The 15,046-nt window shown below is 34.2% G+C and overlaps 2 protein-coding genes across 6 annotated transcripts in view; one reads left to right on the top strand and one right to left on the bottom strand.

The window, feature by feature from the left end:
* Window positions 1-15,046, bottom strand: part of Dys (Dystrophin) — a 455,408-nt gene that overhangs the window by 178,288 nt on the left and 262,074 nt on the right. The gene's annotated exons all lie outside the window — the stretch shown is intronic.
* Window positions 326-14,348, top strand: LOC146536410 (uncharacterized). The gene is made up of 21 exons (XM_085190500.1): window positions 326-431; window positions 718-2,443; window positions 2,792-2,934; window positions 3,135-3,191; window positions 3,269-3,560; window positions 4,154-4,374; window positions 4,789-4,812; window positions 4,885-4,914; window positions 6,132-6,263; window positions 6,741-6,875; window positions 7,156-7,218; window positions 8,585-8,722; window positions 9,481-9,501; window positions 9,783-9,815; window positions 10,469-10,597; window positions 11,539-11,553; window positions 11,627-11,659; window positions 11,740-11,856; window positions 11,973-13,547; window positions 13,664-13,720; window positions 14,230-14,348. The coding sequence occupies exons 1-21, from the start codon at window positions 326-328 to the stop codon at window positions 14,346-14,348; spliced, it is 5,166 nt and encodes a 1,721-aa protein (XP_085046626.1).

Here is a 15,046-nt window from a genome sequence, read left to right as displayed (position 1 = left end):
CTTATTTAAACAAAATATTATATTTAAATAAAAAAATCATATACATATACATCGTTTATACCACTAAAAATCCAATATGTAGTAATTTCATGTGACATCTGTACAAAATTGTATTGATATAACGAATGGATAAACGTATAGTTCAAATCAGAATATCAATTTTGTTAGGAAGTAAATAAATCAATATGACTTGGCAATTTTCATGGGGAGTTATGGTGCATTTATAATGAAGTGTGTAAAAAATACTGACTCAGTTTGAGAAGTTACCTGAAGAATCTACGTGCTACTCTTCTTAGGAAAAGTGGACAAATAAAAATATTTAGTCATGCGGGGAGGCCTCTTAGGGGGCATATGTGTCCTTACCTTCCTGTTATGTGCCAGCATTAAAAGTCACAGAGTATTAAGATCTGGTTATTTTTTCGTTAATAGAGGTAAGCATCTCTAATATGGAAAGCCTAAGTTTGTCATTGTTTTAAATAAAAGCAAAAATGTATGAAAAGGTTGATGACAGGGGACGAGGCGAAAGACGTATGTAGAGACCCTAGCGCTCCGTTCTCTCTGATTGTTCACGAGGGATAAAGCGTGAAGTTAAGTTAAGTTATTTATGTGAATCCATTTGTTATATTTTCATCTATAAAAAAAATTTAAAAATATTTTAAATTATTTATGTGCATGTGAAACAATAGTTCCGGCATAAAATTGTCTTGAAACTTTTAGGTCCACTGAATCAAGTTGCTTTTCTTAGAAATATTGTACCAGAAGCAGCAAAATTTAAAAGGAATGTAGAAACAAATCAAGATATTAATCAACAAACTGTAACATACACGGATGTCAAGGATGATAGATCCGCAGCAGTGGCCATAGCAAATGCTGGAGACAGTAATTATGCTGCACAGAACCCATATTCACCTATGTCATATTTTAATAAAGGGAATACAAATTCCCAGGCAACGGCAAATGCTCAGGCTATGGGAAGTAGTCAAGCTCAAGCCACAGCAAATGCTCAAGCTTCTGGAAGTAATATTGGTAGTGATTATAGTGGATATGGAGGACATGCATATGGAGTACAACAATCTCCCTATTATTATCCAACAAGCTCCTCGTCAACTTCAGCACAGGCACAAGCTCAAGCATTATCAAATACTGGGAATAACCCTCTGGTAATGGCTCCATCACTCTTGAATACTCCTAGTTCAAGTTTGTCCTCTGCTCTTGCTCAAGCCTCAGCAAATGTTAATTCTATGGGAAGGAATTTGTACAGTAATCCTTATTTTGGACCTAGAGAAGCAGAAGATGAAGAAAACACGTCGCAAGCGTTATCAAATGCGGAGAGTAGTTATCTAGATCTCAGTTCAAGATCATCAGCTAGTACACCGGCCTCGGCTAATTATAATTCAGAAGAATATAAAATAAATGGCAACCTGTATTTTAAATCAGGAGATGAAGATAATGTGTCGGAAACTGAAAGATCAGCTTACGCGCAAGCTGTCGCAAATGCTCAAGCATTATCAAATACAGGAAGCACTTACCCTGGACTAAGACCGTCAAATTTTAATTATCTTTTACCAAGTTCATCTACAGCTAAAGCGCAAGCAAATGCTATATCCCAAGGACAAGGAAAGTTATATAATACTCCCTATTTTAGATCTGGTGAAGAAGATGACGAGAATATATCAGAAGCTGAGAGATCGGCCTTTGCCAATGCTAATGCGAATGTTCAAGCAATATCAAATTCAGGGAACGGCAGACCAAGAATGAGGCCTTCATTTTACAATATGCCCGGTTATAGTTCATCTTCCGCTCTTGCGCAGGCTTTAGCAAAAACTAGATTGAGAGGACAGAAACATAATAACTATCTTTATAGAAACTCTGGAGATGACGAAACTGAACAGCTGTCAGAAGCTGAAAGGTCTGCACAAGATCAAACCATTACAAATGTTCAAGCAACGGGCAGTGCCAAAAGTATTGAAGAAGATGAAGAGCTGTTACATGATGATAATCCTAGTTCAAGGTCATCTGCGGCCGTAACCCAATCTTATCTAAATGATAATAATCCCAATTCAAAATCTGATGAGGTAGAAAATTTAGGTGCATTAGATCATGAAAGATCTGCTTATTCTCAAGCTATTGCAAAAGCTTATGGTACGGGAAACGTCGGGAATGGTCGGTTCAGAATAAAGCCATCACCTTATAATCAACCCAGTTCAAGCATTTCTACAGCATTAGCTCAAGCACTCGCAAATAGTAAAATAAAGGGACCTTTATACGGTAGCCTATATTCAAAATCGGGTAAATCAGATGAGGAACAAAAGTCAAAATATGAGAGATCTGTCGATGCTCAAGAAGAAGTCGATAGAAAACGTGAAGCTGAGAAAAAATCTGCTACATCCGAATTATTAGAAAAACCAGAATCCAAAACGGATAATCCAATAACCAGTAAAAGGTAACATTATTAGTACATTTTAAAACGGGGAACATTCCTATTTTTCACATATTGACCTCATAAACTGTCATAGTAATCTTAAAAAGTCCAAGAGAGAGCCTAAATTCTTGTATATTATTATTAGTTTTTAAAAATGTTGACATCACCAATTTTTTTAATTTACTATAATTTTATTAGACTGAAAAAGAAATAATTTAAGAATTCGTCGGGTTACTTAGCTAAGTTTTCATAGTATGAGAGAGATTTTTGCTAGAATTACGAAGATAAGCTCGAACATTTGAAACTAGAATTAGTAACTACACTAAAAACTAGTTATTTCATTTATTTTTTTATTATTTGTTGCACTAGCGCCGAAGCTGAGTCAAGTGTTGATTCAAAAAGTGATGCAGATGGAAATTCAAACTCTTTAACAAATATTGAAACTTTGGAAAAATACGTTAGCAGGCAAGCAGCTGATGATGATAATTTGGATTCTGAAGAAAGTAGAAGCGGTATTTATGTTAACATATTATTATGTTTTTAGAAAATAAGTAATTGAGTAACTATTTAAAGAAAGAATGTTATATTTTATTTTACAGCAGGTTTATTCGCTTACACGCCTTCTACTCCAGGTAAATAATATATAAGAATATAATGTATCCGAATTAATATAAAGAATAATCATCTTTATTAAAAGAATATGACTTTACAGGATTCATTTCCAGAGTTCTCACCAACCAAGAATTGATTGATCCTAACGCCATATCAGGTATTTTCTTTTTAAATTTTATTAATTTGTATTTATGCTGTATATATATTTTTCTCTGCCACAATATTGTTTTTCAGGTCAAAATATTGTTAAATGTACCAGACGTGACGAGGTACACGCTGTGTGGCTGCTGACAGCAAATTGTTTAATTTGTATATGTGTCCAAGAATTTTGGGGATTAAGGCCAGTTTGTGCAAGCTGTAATACTTGCCTTGCACCGCCCACTCCACCATCACCACCACCACTACCGCCAATACCGGATATAATTGTACCAATACCATCACTTCCACAACCTATACCAGTACCACAAGGTAAAGTAGGAATAAAAATCATATTCAGGAACAACATATGTAAACGCGACGGTATTAAGTTCGATTCTAACCAGGGGAATGAAGTATTTAATATTTGCATACCCCCGCTCTGGTAACAAGGCCAAGCGCGGCGTTGAGTTACACGCAATATTTCGAACAATTTGGGGGCAAAATGGGGAATGTACACTACATACTATTTAAAACATGTTTAGTACATACTTTTACTTCATACATACATAATATATTATTTATATAAAATAATTAGAAAACAGCTCAAAGTCATGATATGAGTAATATTATTATTTTTATTATAAATTAGATTTAAAAATGTAATCATATACATATATAATTTAATTACTTCTCTTATAAACGTTATTTTCCTATAGTTAAATTTAGTTCTTTTACAGAAAAAAAACTATCAAATGATTAAAAGCTCATTGCAATTTGAATTCTTAAAACTCCATTTTAAGATAAGATTTCCAATTTCTACAATTAGAAATGTAATATCGCCTAATATACTTTACTTACTTTTCTTGAAAACATTGTTTTCCTATTCTTTATTCTTTCCTACTTTTCCAAATATTATTATACTGGAAACTATCAAATAATAAAAAGCTCATTTAACTCCTAAAGCAATTTGAACTCTTAAAGCTCCATTTCCAATTTTTTCCAAACTTTTCCAAATTTTATAATACTAAAGCTAAACCAAAAGCTTCATTTAAATCAATCCACAGTGTCCTGTGATCCATTACCCACCGGGACCCCATTTGAGAATCCGTTGAATCCGTGCCAGATATGCATATGCAAGCAGTCTTTCAACGTGTTTGGTCAGCCCGACGTCGAGATTCAATGCGAGGAGAACGTACAATGTTGTAAGTGATTCATTTTGGGAATCGAACCTCATATCTACTTTTCAATTCGACTTTGTGCTGTTTTCTTTATCAGTATAATATATAGTTAGAAATGTTTTACTAATAAGTTATATAATGACTGAAAATCATGGAAATTATTGGCTTAGATATGAAATAGAGAAAAAATAATAACTCTTAATATTTTCATACACAATTAAAGATATTGTTAAAAAAATATTTTTTGCATGTTAAAATAGATTCAGGTAACTTAAAGTTAACATTGAGAACTAAAATGTTGATTACCCTACCACATTGTATGTGCTACAACCTTAAAGACAGTACAAGGTACCTAAATTATTTTTTCACAATAGATTATGCAAATTTGCAAAAAAAAATCACATATATAAAAATATATAACATTTTTTTGCTTTACAGTGATACCGGATGTCAAACCTTTACGTAAGTAAGGAACTAAAAATAATATTTTTTGCCAAATGAATGAATGAATGAAGTTTATGTTTTTATTTTCAGCTGTACCTCAGCCTCCAAGTCCATCGCCGAGTAAGTACAGATATTCATTTATCTCTATAAAACAAAAGATTTTAAATTTCTATTTAAATCAATCGATCGTCAGAATCGATTTTTAATGAAACATCGTCCAAAATCATACACGTATCCTGCACATAGCGGAGAAGATGGAGGGAACCTACTGTTTAAACAATACGTTCCCATTATAACACTTCCGTTCCCCGTTTTCCACCAAATTCTGGAGCCATTGCGTGTACCCACAACAAGATATAAGTTATTTTGAAATATTAATTAAATTAAATTATAGAGGCCGTTCTGGCGCAGCAGTAAACATCTGATTGTAACTCGACGGTTGAGGGTTCGAGTTCCACTCGGTGTAATCAATCATTAGATTTCCTCGCTCTGTTAACAAGACAAACTGCGGCGAAAACTAGAAAACGGTCTTAACATTTGGTTTACTTCAAAGTATGGGATACAAAGTGAACCTAAAAAAATAAAGACAAAACATAAATTTCTGTTCCGATATTGAACCCATACTTATCACAATATTAATCAACTAATCAATCAAAATGATTGATATAAAAAATCAATTAAGATAAAATAATAAGTAGTTGAACTATAACCATACACGGTGTAACTAATTTAATACTTCACACTACTGGAAACTCAATTATATAATCCGATTTCGTCCCATATAAAATAATAGAGTCATAGTAAATTAATTATTAGATAGTATGTTCACTTGAGGGGATGAGGTAAAACGGTAGGTTGCGGGTTCGATGCCCACTCGAGGACGATATTTTCATTGCCTCGTTCTGGAAACGAGGCAAAAGGCGACGTTGAGTTCGGCCACATAGGCCGAATGGGCGATACCTTCAGAATTCGGCGGAAAGTGGGAAACAGAAGTGTCTTGACTTGTTGTCTGGTGGGTTCTGAGGCATTGCCTACCCTACCCTAGTATATGCGAAATTCATCGTGAAGCTAAAAAAATATGTTAATCTTCAAGTGCCTTTTGAATTGGAGGGTAGGTGGAAAAAACTGTGGTGATATCACTCGATTTTTACTATTTTTGTATCAAATTAAATATTTTTATTTACGAATCGAATGTGATATGAGGGATAGATAGAGATTTTCATGATATAGGGCAAGAACATATAATAAAGTAACTCCATTCTACATTTTCCAGATACTTATATTTAGACCTAACTCCAATAAAATCCATATTTTTTTAATAAAATAAAATATTACAGCTACCGTATGTGACAACTTCCCTCTCAACGTTCCTTTCCCGAGTCCGTTCGACGAATGCCAGATATGCCAATGTGTTTTGCAGCCGTATACACTTTCAGCAAATCTTGTGTGCGTTCGGAATCCAGAATGTGGTAAGTTATTTTTTTTTAACGTTTTCGAAAAAATATTATAGCTTTTTTTATATCTAATAAGGTTTATGAGAATTCAACATAGCAATTGGTAAAGTTATAAATAAATATAAATATTAGGAGAGCTTACCAAAACCCGCTTTTCGTTTTGAAATGTTCTTACCTGGAAAAATAAAAGGGACAATTATTAAAATGTTGAAAAGATATGCATACCTAAATATAATACACGCACATAAAACTTTTCCGTTACTGAGTGACTGACAGACAACCCATAGCCTGGAAAGTATAGTGGAGAATTAATCAAATATTTTCTGGAATACCTGCTAGATAGGAAAAAGACAAGATTTTAGATTTTTTAAGTATTTAGTAGCCATTTATAGTATTTTAGTTAGAATTCTGTTATTTATATTTTTAAATTATTTATTTTAAGAAGACAAAATTGTTTAAATATTGTTTGATTAACCTTGAAACCGTTTTCAGATATAACTCCAGCACCACAACCACCTCTACCTCCTGTACCTCCAATGCCTACGCCTCTACCGCCTCTACCATTCCCTACACCTAACCCTGAACCTTTTCCCATTATATCTCCGGACACAATAGACATAGAACCAAGTAAGTAACGAATAATTATTTAATTTTTGAATAAATTTAGAGTTTTTAAAATTTTAATAAATATTTTTTACCTATTTTTTTGTTACGAATTACATATTCTCATTTTTTTCCAGTTCATTTAAGAAAAAAATATTTTTCTCAATTTTATGAACATTCAGTCACTTACTGATATTATAAAATAAATATTATTTTTTTCAATCAATTATACACTACTACTGTAATCCTTCATCTGGGGTATAATAGATCGAAGATAATTCTATATTATTATTTTTTGCTTCAGTGCCATGGCCACCTATAATCCCAAGACCCAAACCGAAGAGCCCGTTACCAGGACCACCGCCACGTGAGTACATTATATATATATTTTAAATAAATGCAAGTAAATCCACCACGCAATGTCTCGAAAATTTATCAGATTCTTTTGTTTTCTCGGTCATAGTATCAGGTAAACATAAGACCGCGGTTCCCAACTTTTTAAGGGTTATAGAAACATTACATAAATAAGTGGTGGTAAAGCTAGTTCTGTCATATTGTAAGATTAGCATATTTTATTATATGAGGATCTCATTAATATACACGTGAGTGGAAATCGATCCTACGTCCAGCTCGTGTCATATTCGCCACTACATCAGGATAGCGTTGTATAAAGCAATATAGTAAGAAATATATTATTCGAATCTCAGAAAAAATAGTCACATTATATTTTGCTTATAATTTACAACGTCTTCTATTTGGCAAATAAATAACGTTTTATTTGAAATATGCCAGCGACGTCCCAGCAAGGGGATGAATTTATCAAAAGTACTTACATGTGTTACATTTTCTTATTTTTCCTAATATTCTTCATAGTACGATCTTAGTTACAGAAAACTATGATGTGATTTAGCCCTATTTCTTCCATTCCAAAAAAATAGGACTATACAATGTGATTGTCATATAACAAATGAAGAAGTTATTCAATATTACAGGGTGTTCCATTTTCAAGGCATTATTTTTAGCTGGTGGTTGCAGTTCCACGTATTGTCTACTCAAATCGTAAAAATACATGCTATGCAGGAAAGACAGCACAAATTTAGAGTTGGTCGGTTAAATCGAGTTTATAGTATTTGCTATTGTAAAAACTACATTATCCAAGACATATCCAAATCGTTTTATAATCAAAATAAATTCAGAAAGTAGAGTAAAGTATAAGAAATATATTAAAATATTAAATTTCGTGATGAATCTGCCATGACTTGGACAGCAGTTGAAGCAATGTGTTAAGCTAAAGCCCAGGCATCTCTGGAGCATCTCAAAACCATTTATCAATGTCATATGTGCTACTTGCATATTCCTTACAACGTACACAGAAAATTCATCTTAATCTATCTCTCTATTTTAGGGTACTAATATTTTTATAATTATTAGTTGTCATTTCATATAAAATGTATTGAAAATTGCATGAGATTATATTGAACTTCAAGCTCGCATATACCAGGACAGGCAGAGGGAACCTATTGTTAAGACAATCCGATTCCCATTTTAGCAATTCACCCATTTTTCGAGACATCGCGTGTTGAGGGACGAGCTCACTACCATTTGTTACCAGAACAAGGATATGAATCATTCATTTCCAGAAATAAGAATCAAACCTATAACTGTCGTTTTTACAGTAAGACGTCCTCGATTTTTGACCAGGATTTTACTAATCATAATTTATCCAATTCCAGATGAGACCTGCCAGCCGTATCCACCGAACACGCCATTCCAGCATCCTTGGGACGAGTGTCAAATATGTGAATGCTCCGAGATCTACGGACCAAACGTCATCAACATTGAAGTTAGCTGCTATACTAATCCATCGTGTTGTATGTACTGTTTGTATTATTTTTATATCTTTTCTCGTCTTCTTCTTCAGTAGATTTTTTTTTTAAATTCTTCGCTCTGGTAACAAAGCAAAGCGGCGTTCTGTCCCGCCACACAACGCGTAATGTCTCGAAAATTGAGCAGGAAGAAGGGAACGGAATGTCTTAATACTAGGTTTCCCCTGCCTGCCCTGGCGTATAAGGGGACAGTGTGACGGTGAAAAACTAAATTCTCTTTCAATTCATGTAGAGACATCACATGAATGTAGAGAGACTTTTATTTAGACACGTTATACCTTTTATGCCTATATTTAGATTCGATCATAAAATTCAATTTTTAATTTTTAAAGTGAAATAAAAAACTTGTAAAACATTTAGATATATGAAAAAAATAAAAACAAAACTCAAAAAAATAAAAACAAAACTAAGAATTTTAAAATTTCCTGAAAGCCCCTGTCAGATGTAAATTACAATATTGAGCTCAAATGGATATGAAATATCGATCAACCGAACGAAAAAAAAAAAAACTGTAGTATTTTTTTATTCTTTATTAAGAGGCGCACTTAGACATATCAGCTTCAGCTTCACGCTGTTTCCCGCATATAGAGGGAAGGCACTATAGACAGAGGGAACGTAGTGAGTGTTAAGACATTCCGTTATAAATTTAACAAACTCTTATTGATGTAACTCTCTGTGCGCAGTTCCATACTATAAATAACTGTTTCCCTTTTTTTAACACGACAATCTTTATTTGTTTCCAGGTAATGATCTTCAAACTCCGGGTAAGATATTGTATATTTTTCTTAATTGAAAATACAAAGAAAAACAGTTTCATACTATTGCCCATATTTATTTTTAATTTTCCAATAATCGAGACATTGCGTGTAGAGTGCCGGAGTTCTACGCCGCGATATGTTTACCAGAGCGGGGATTTTTTTTCCGAATGGAGATCAAACCCGCAACCATCGTGCTTACAGTCAGATACTTCAATATAGTACTTACAAAATACATATATTATATAACGAAATGGAATTGAAAATATAAAATAACCTTATTCTTACAGATTTGCCTTTGCCATTGCCAGGACCAACACAAGGTATGAATATTAAATAGTGTAGAGTTATTTAATTAACGTATTTTTTTCAATAATAAATTTATGAGTTAAAAATGTCAACCATTCTAACATGTTCTTGAGAAGAACATTAGTCTTTTTTCTTAAAACATTCTTTCAGAGAGATAAGGTAAACAAAAGTTTATACATATTTTACTTCCTTTTTTTAGACTACACGCCGTATCCCTCATCTGTCAGGGTAGGCAGAGGGAACCTAGTGCTAAGGCACTCCGTTGCCCATTTACCGCGGAATTTTCCGAGACGTTGCGTGATGAATAACAGAACTCCATGGAAGAAATGAAAATATCCATAAACAAATAATTTCCCTGAGTGGAGATCAAACCCATACTGTCACTTTTACAGTCACATGCTTCTGCCATTGCGCCAGATAGGCCTCGATTCGGCCGGATCTTATACAAATCAAAAAATTCTAAAAATATCAACTTTAACTATAATTTTATTAAATTTTTGCTAACCAATAAGTTATTCATTTGTTTATTTTTTAAAAACGTTTTAAATATCTCTCCACAACAGGTGTAGTAATAACAATAGGTATACATATTTTATTATATTTAAATATAAATATATATTTTTATATGTTTAACATATAATATAATATATCATATAATTATTTCCAGATCAAATATGCCAGTTCAAGAGCCTAAACGTCGATTTCCCTAGTCCAAACGACGCTTGCAAGATTTGCAACTGTCAATTGTTTGGTACTATGATCTTGCCTGTATGTCGACCATCTAAAGAATATGGATGTAAGTTAATTAACTATAAAATCTATGTAAAAAAAATTATAAAATTAATATCTAGAATCCGAAGTGGCACAAGCGTGCGACTGTAAACGTAACGGTTGTGGGTTCGATCCCTACTCGGAATTATTTTTTATTTTTTTGCTTTGGTACAATCAAAAATTCCGACGAGAAGTAGGGAACGGAGTGTATTAACACTAGGTTACTAGGCTAGATGCGGAATACAGTACGAAGTAGAAAAATCAAAGATTAAATAACTAGAACAATATCATTATTCTTTAAAATAAAACTTGTACTTAAGGTAAATATTTAAATTATGGAAAAAGTAATAAGCATACTACATAGACAGAAAGATAAGGTTAAATAGCATGTTTGAAATAAATTCTTTGGATTATTGCTTTTCAAAACGAGAAACAGTGTTTCTCATCTCTAAATTTCATATAAAAATGTTGAACATTGAAAAATTTGAAGGCGCACTTTATTGTATAATAAATCGATGCAATATTCTTGCAAACTGCTCTGCCAATATAAACTATACGTACACACCCCAATATCCGGGTTATTACATTTTAAAATACAAAATAAAAAAAACTAAAAACACCATCTATTCATCAAAAACGAAATGGTAACAGCTAAATAAAAATCTTTATCGAGAAACAGCAAACAAATAAAGTAAAAATTTACGGCGCGCACCGACATGGCCGTCAAAATTGACAAACTGCTGAAAAAAATAGACGCCGGGACCATACAGAGTTGCCACAGGTGTTGTTAAAGGGAAACATGGGGTGGAAATTTTTGGTAAAATATCATGGCTAGGAATAAGGTCAATCGATGGTCAATCATCGTAACAATCAAGTAGGGCAATCATAGGGCTATTGCTTTCTATGCCCTAGGGCAATTCACCGACCGTTTATGTTTGTTTTTGATTGTGCTATTATTGGTTTCAGGTAACGTCTCGCCTGGTAAGTTATCGCTATGACATAAATTTCTTTTATTGGCAACAATAATGTAATTTTTTTCATATTATTATTATAGGACCGTTGCCCTACGGAAATGTCGTGTATATTGGTAAGTAAAACTATGATTAATTTGTGATGTGGCTCAGAAAAGGCTTTTATAAATAATTTCATTAATATTTTATATTACAGAACCCAAGTGCCAATATCGAGAGCCATATCAAACATTCGTAGTAGAGTGTAACTTATGTTACTGCCAGGAAGTCTTCCAATACGTGATTGCTAAATGTACGCTACAGCCAAATTGTGGTAAGTATTAAGTAAATCCTTAAAGTTATCTACAGATTCCCATAATATTATTTAAATAAACAACAAGTAATAATTACACAATACAATATATATTTTAATATCAATATATGTGTCAGTTTTAGGTACTCCGGGAGTATCACCATTACAGATCACCAGTGAAACTGATGCATTAGCCCAAGCTATAGCAAACGCTAACACGAATTTACAGTTGCCAAACTATCTTTCACCACTAAACTCTTACAATAATATAGGAAATCAGCTTTCATCGGCAATCGCTGACGCTCAAGCACAAAGTTCCAATATCAATAAAGGACTTTACAATATCTATCCATATGGAGTAGGAGGCGGTAGTCAATCCACTGCTCAAGCTGAAGCAATTGCCAAGGCTCAATCCCTCGGCCAATCTTTATATGGAGTTTCACCTTACTCTATAGGAGATTTAACCAGCGCATTAGCTCAAGCGGAAGCCTCGAATGCCCTATCTAATGCTCAAGCACAAGCAAATGCATTAGCAAATACACAATCACTTGGCCTTTCTCCTTATGGAGCTAATCCTTACTTAGTTGGAGGTAGTGGTGCCGGCGCCCAGGCTCAGGCTGATGCGATAAGTAATGCCCAGGGCGGAGGCTTATACAACAGTTACCCTTATTTATCTGGAGGCAGTGCTTTAACCAACGCCCAAGCGCAAGCTGATGTAATAGCAAACACACAATCTGGTCTTTCTCCTTATGGAATCAATCCTTACTTAGTTGGAGGTAGTGGTGCCAGCGCCCAGGCTCAGGCCGATGCGATAACTAATGCCCAGAGCGGAAACTTATACAACAGTTACCCTTATTTATCTGGAGGCAGTGGTTTAACCAACGCCCAAGCGCAAGCTGATGCAATAGCAAATACACAATCTGGTCTTTCTCCTTATGGAATCAATCCTTACTTAGTTGGAGGTAGTGGTGCCAGCGCCCAGGCTCAGGCCGATGCGATAAGTAATGCCCAGAGCGGAGGCTTATACAACACTTATCCTTATTTATCTGGAGGCAGTGGTTTAACCAACGCCCAAGCGCAAGCTGATGCAATAGCAAATACACAATCTGGTCTTTCTCCTTATGGAACCAATCCTTACTCAGTTGGAGGTAGTGGTGCCAGTGCCCAGGCTCAGGCAGATGCGATAAGTAATGCTCAAGGCGGTGGCTTATATAACACTTATCCTTATTTATCTGGAGGTAGTGCGCTAACCAATGCCCAAGCCCAAGCCGAGGCATTAGCAAACGCTCAATCACTTGGTAACCTTCCATATGGTTCTTATCCTTATAATACTGGAGACAGTGCCAGTGCTGCAGCACAAGCTCAAGCTCAAGCTCAAGCTCAGGCTCAGGCTAATTCTTTATATGGTAACCAATCTCCACTAAATGTGTATCCTTATTCTTTGCTGGGTGGCAGTCAATCAAACGCACAAGCACAGGCTGATGCGAGTGCAAACTCACAAGCTGGTTTAAATCTGCCTCTCAATTACCAGTACCCAGGCAGTAGCCAGAGCAGTGCTCAAGCTCAAGCAAATGCGATTTCAGAATCCCAAAACTACCCCAATTTATATACACTTTCTACTCCCAATGTAAATCCCCTTTACGGCTTATCCCAAGGACAAACTTCTTCTCAAGCGCTAGCTAATGCTCTGGCCCAGAGTGCTGGAAGCGCTAGTAAGTACCATTTTTTAATACTTATAAATATTATTTGTACGGTTGTTTTTCTATTACATGAAGAAAGTTATAAACAAGCAGAATTATAATAAAGCAAGAAAAAATTTAAATTTTAGGTGCCCAGAGTCTCGCCCAAGCCGCAGCCCAATCAGGACGACCATTAATAAGATCAGGTACGTTTAAATTTTTTCACACCATTAAATATTTAAAAAACTGAAGACGAGAGACAAGAGAAGGCGAAAGATGTTCGCAATGGGAATTATTAAGCGAAGTTGCATTTACTTTTTAACAAGCACGGCAGGGTTGTGCCCTCGTGAGCTGTCAACTTTTAGGATATAAATTAAAAATATATTACTAGAGCAGATGGTGTGCGGATCTCATGCAAATTCTATTTAATCAAACTTCTACGGAATCCCCCAGGTCAGGGTGTACTTATTGGATTTTTTCGTGTACAACGTGTATAACAAAGATGTACGTCGAACAGTCTTTGGTTGAAGTTAATATTATTTAGTCGTTAACATGCTATACTTTCTATTTTCACCTGTACACTATAAACTATTTCTTTAAAAAACATTAATTTATAAAACAATATATATTAGTATTTTCATAATCTTGAAACAAAATATACTATAATTCATGGAATATCACAACACTCATTGACACTATTTATTTTATATTTTAGGGCGAGGTCTTTGCCAGTATGATGGTGATAAATACCATCTCAATTGCCAAGCATGCTACTGCTTCCGGGACATAACCGGGGACCTGTACACCCTATGTTTGGGGAATCCCTGTCAATAGGATGAACAGGTGTAGGATTGTTGCCTATTATGTTACCTGCGGCTTCGTCCGCGTAGTCAATTAGAAATAATTAAAATTAAAGCTTGAGGTAATTTTGACCTCAGACCTCACAAGTACTGTATATTTCATCGAAACTATTTACGTGATAGCCTTTCCTAAATGGACTATACAACATAATAAGAATGCTTTAATTGGAATCAATCGTTCCTGAGATTAGCGCGTCCAAATCAACAAACTGTAAACTATAATATAATAATAGTATAGACATATACATTTACATACATGTACATATATATTTTTAGGAAAAACATACTTATGTATTAGTTTTCTTTTACTATGTTATTTGAAAACTGTGCTATATTTATTTTCTTTTCCTTTTCACGCCTCAGCATACAATACGATACAATAATCGTCACCTCACAAAAAAGAAACAAAAAATTCTTGTTTAAATTATGAACCAACCAAATCTATAACTATTCTTTCATACATAGCAGAGTAGACAGAGAGAACCTGGGAACTTTCCTCACTCCCAGTCAAATTCTCTGTTTATCAGTTTTTAACTAATATTTTTGATTTAGCAGGTGTAGAGGCAGAAGACGACACGAATACTACGGATGACTCAATGGACTTGTATAAATAAATATTAATATAAATATTTTAACTTTATAATCGATATCAGCAAACTGACGCACGCTTAC

This window comes from Heliconius melpomene, chromosome 9 (assembly GCF_056956725.1).
Source record: "Heliconius melpomene rosina isolate 202511_hmr_F chromosome 9, ASM5695672v1, whole genome shotgun sequence".
In the NCBI taxonomy this organism is placed as follows: Eukaryota; Metazoa; Arthropoda; class Insecta; order Lepidoptera; family Nymphalidae; genus Heliconius; species Heliconius melpomene.
This window is presented reverse-complemented; position numbering and strand designations above follow the sequence as displayed.

Bases quoted from the DNA above. Each gene is read 5' to 3' on its own strand.
- LOC146536410 (XM_085190500.1), top strand. From the start codon at position 326: ATGCGGGGAGGCCTCTTAGGGGGCATATGTGTCCTTACCTTCCTGTTA. The intron at 432-717 runs GTAAGCATCTCT...TGAAACTTTTAG, and splicing joins TTATTTTTTCGTTAATAGAG to GTCCACTGAATCAAGTTGCT. The intron at 9,502-9,782 runs GTAAGATATTGT...TTATTCTTACAG, and splicing joins TAATGATCTTCAAACTCCGG to ATTTGCCTTTGCCATTGCCA.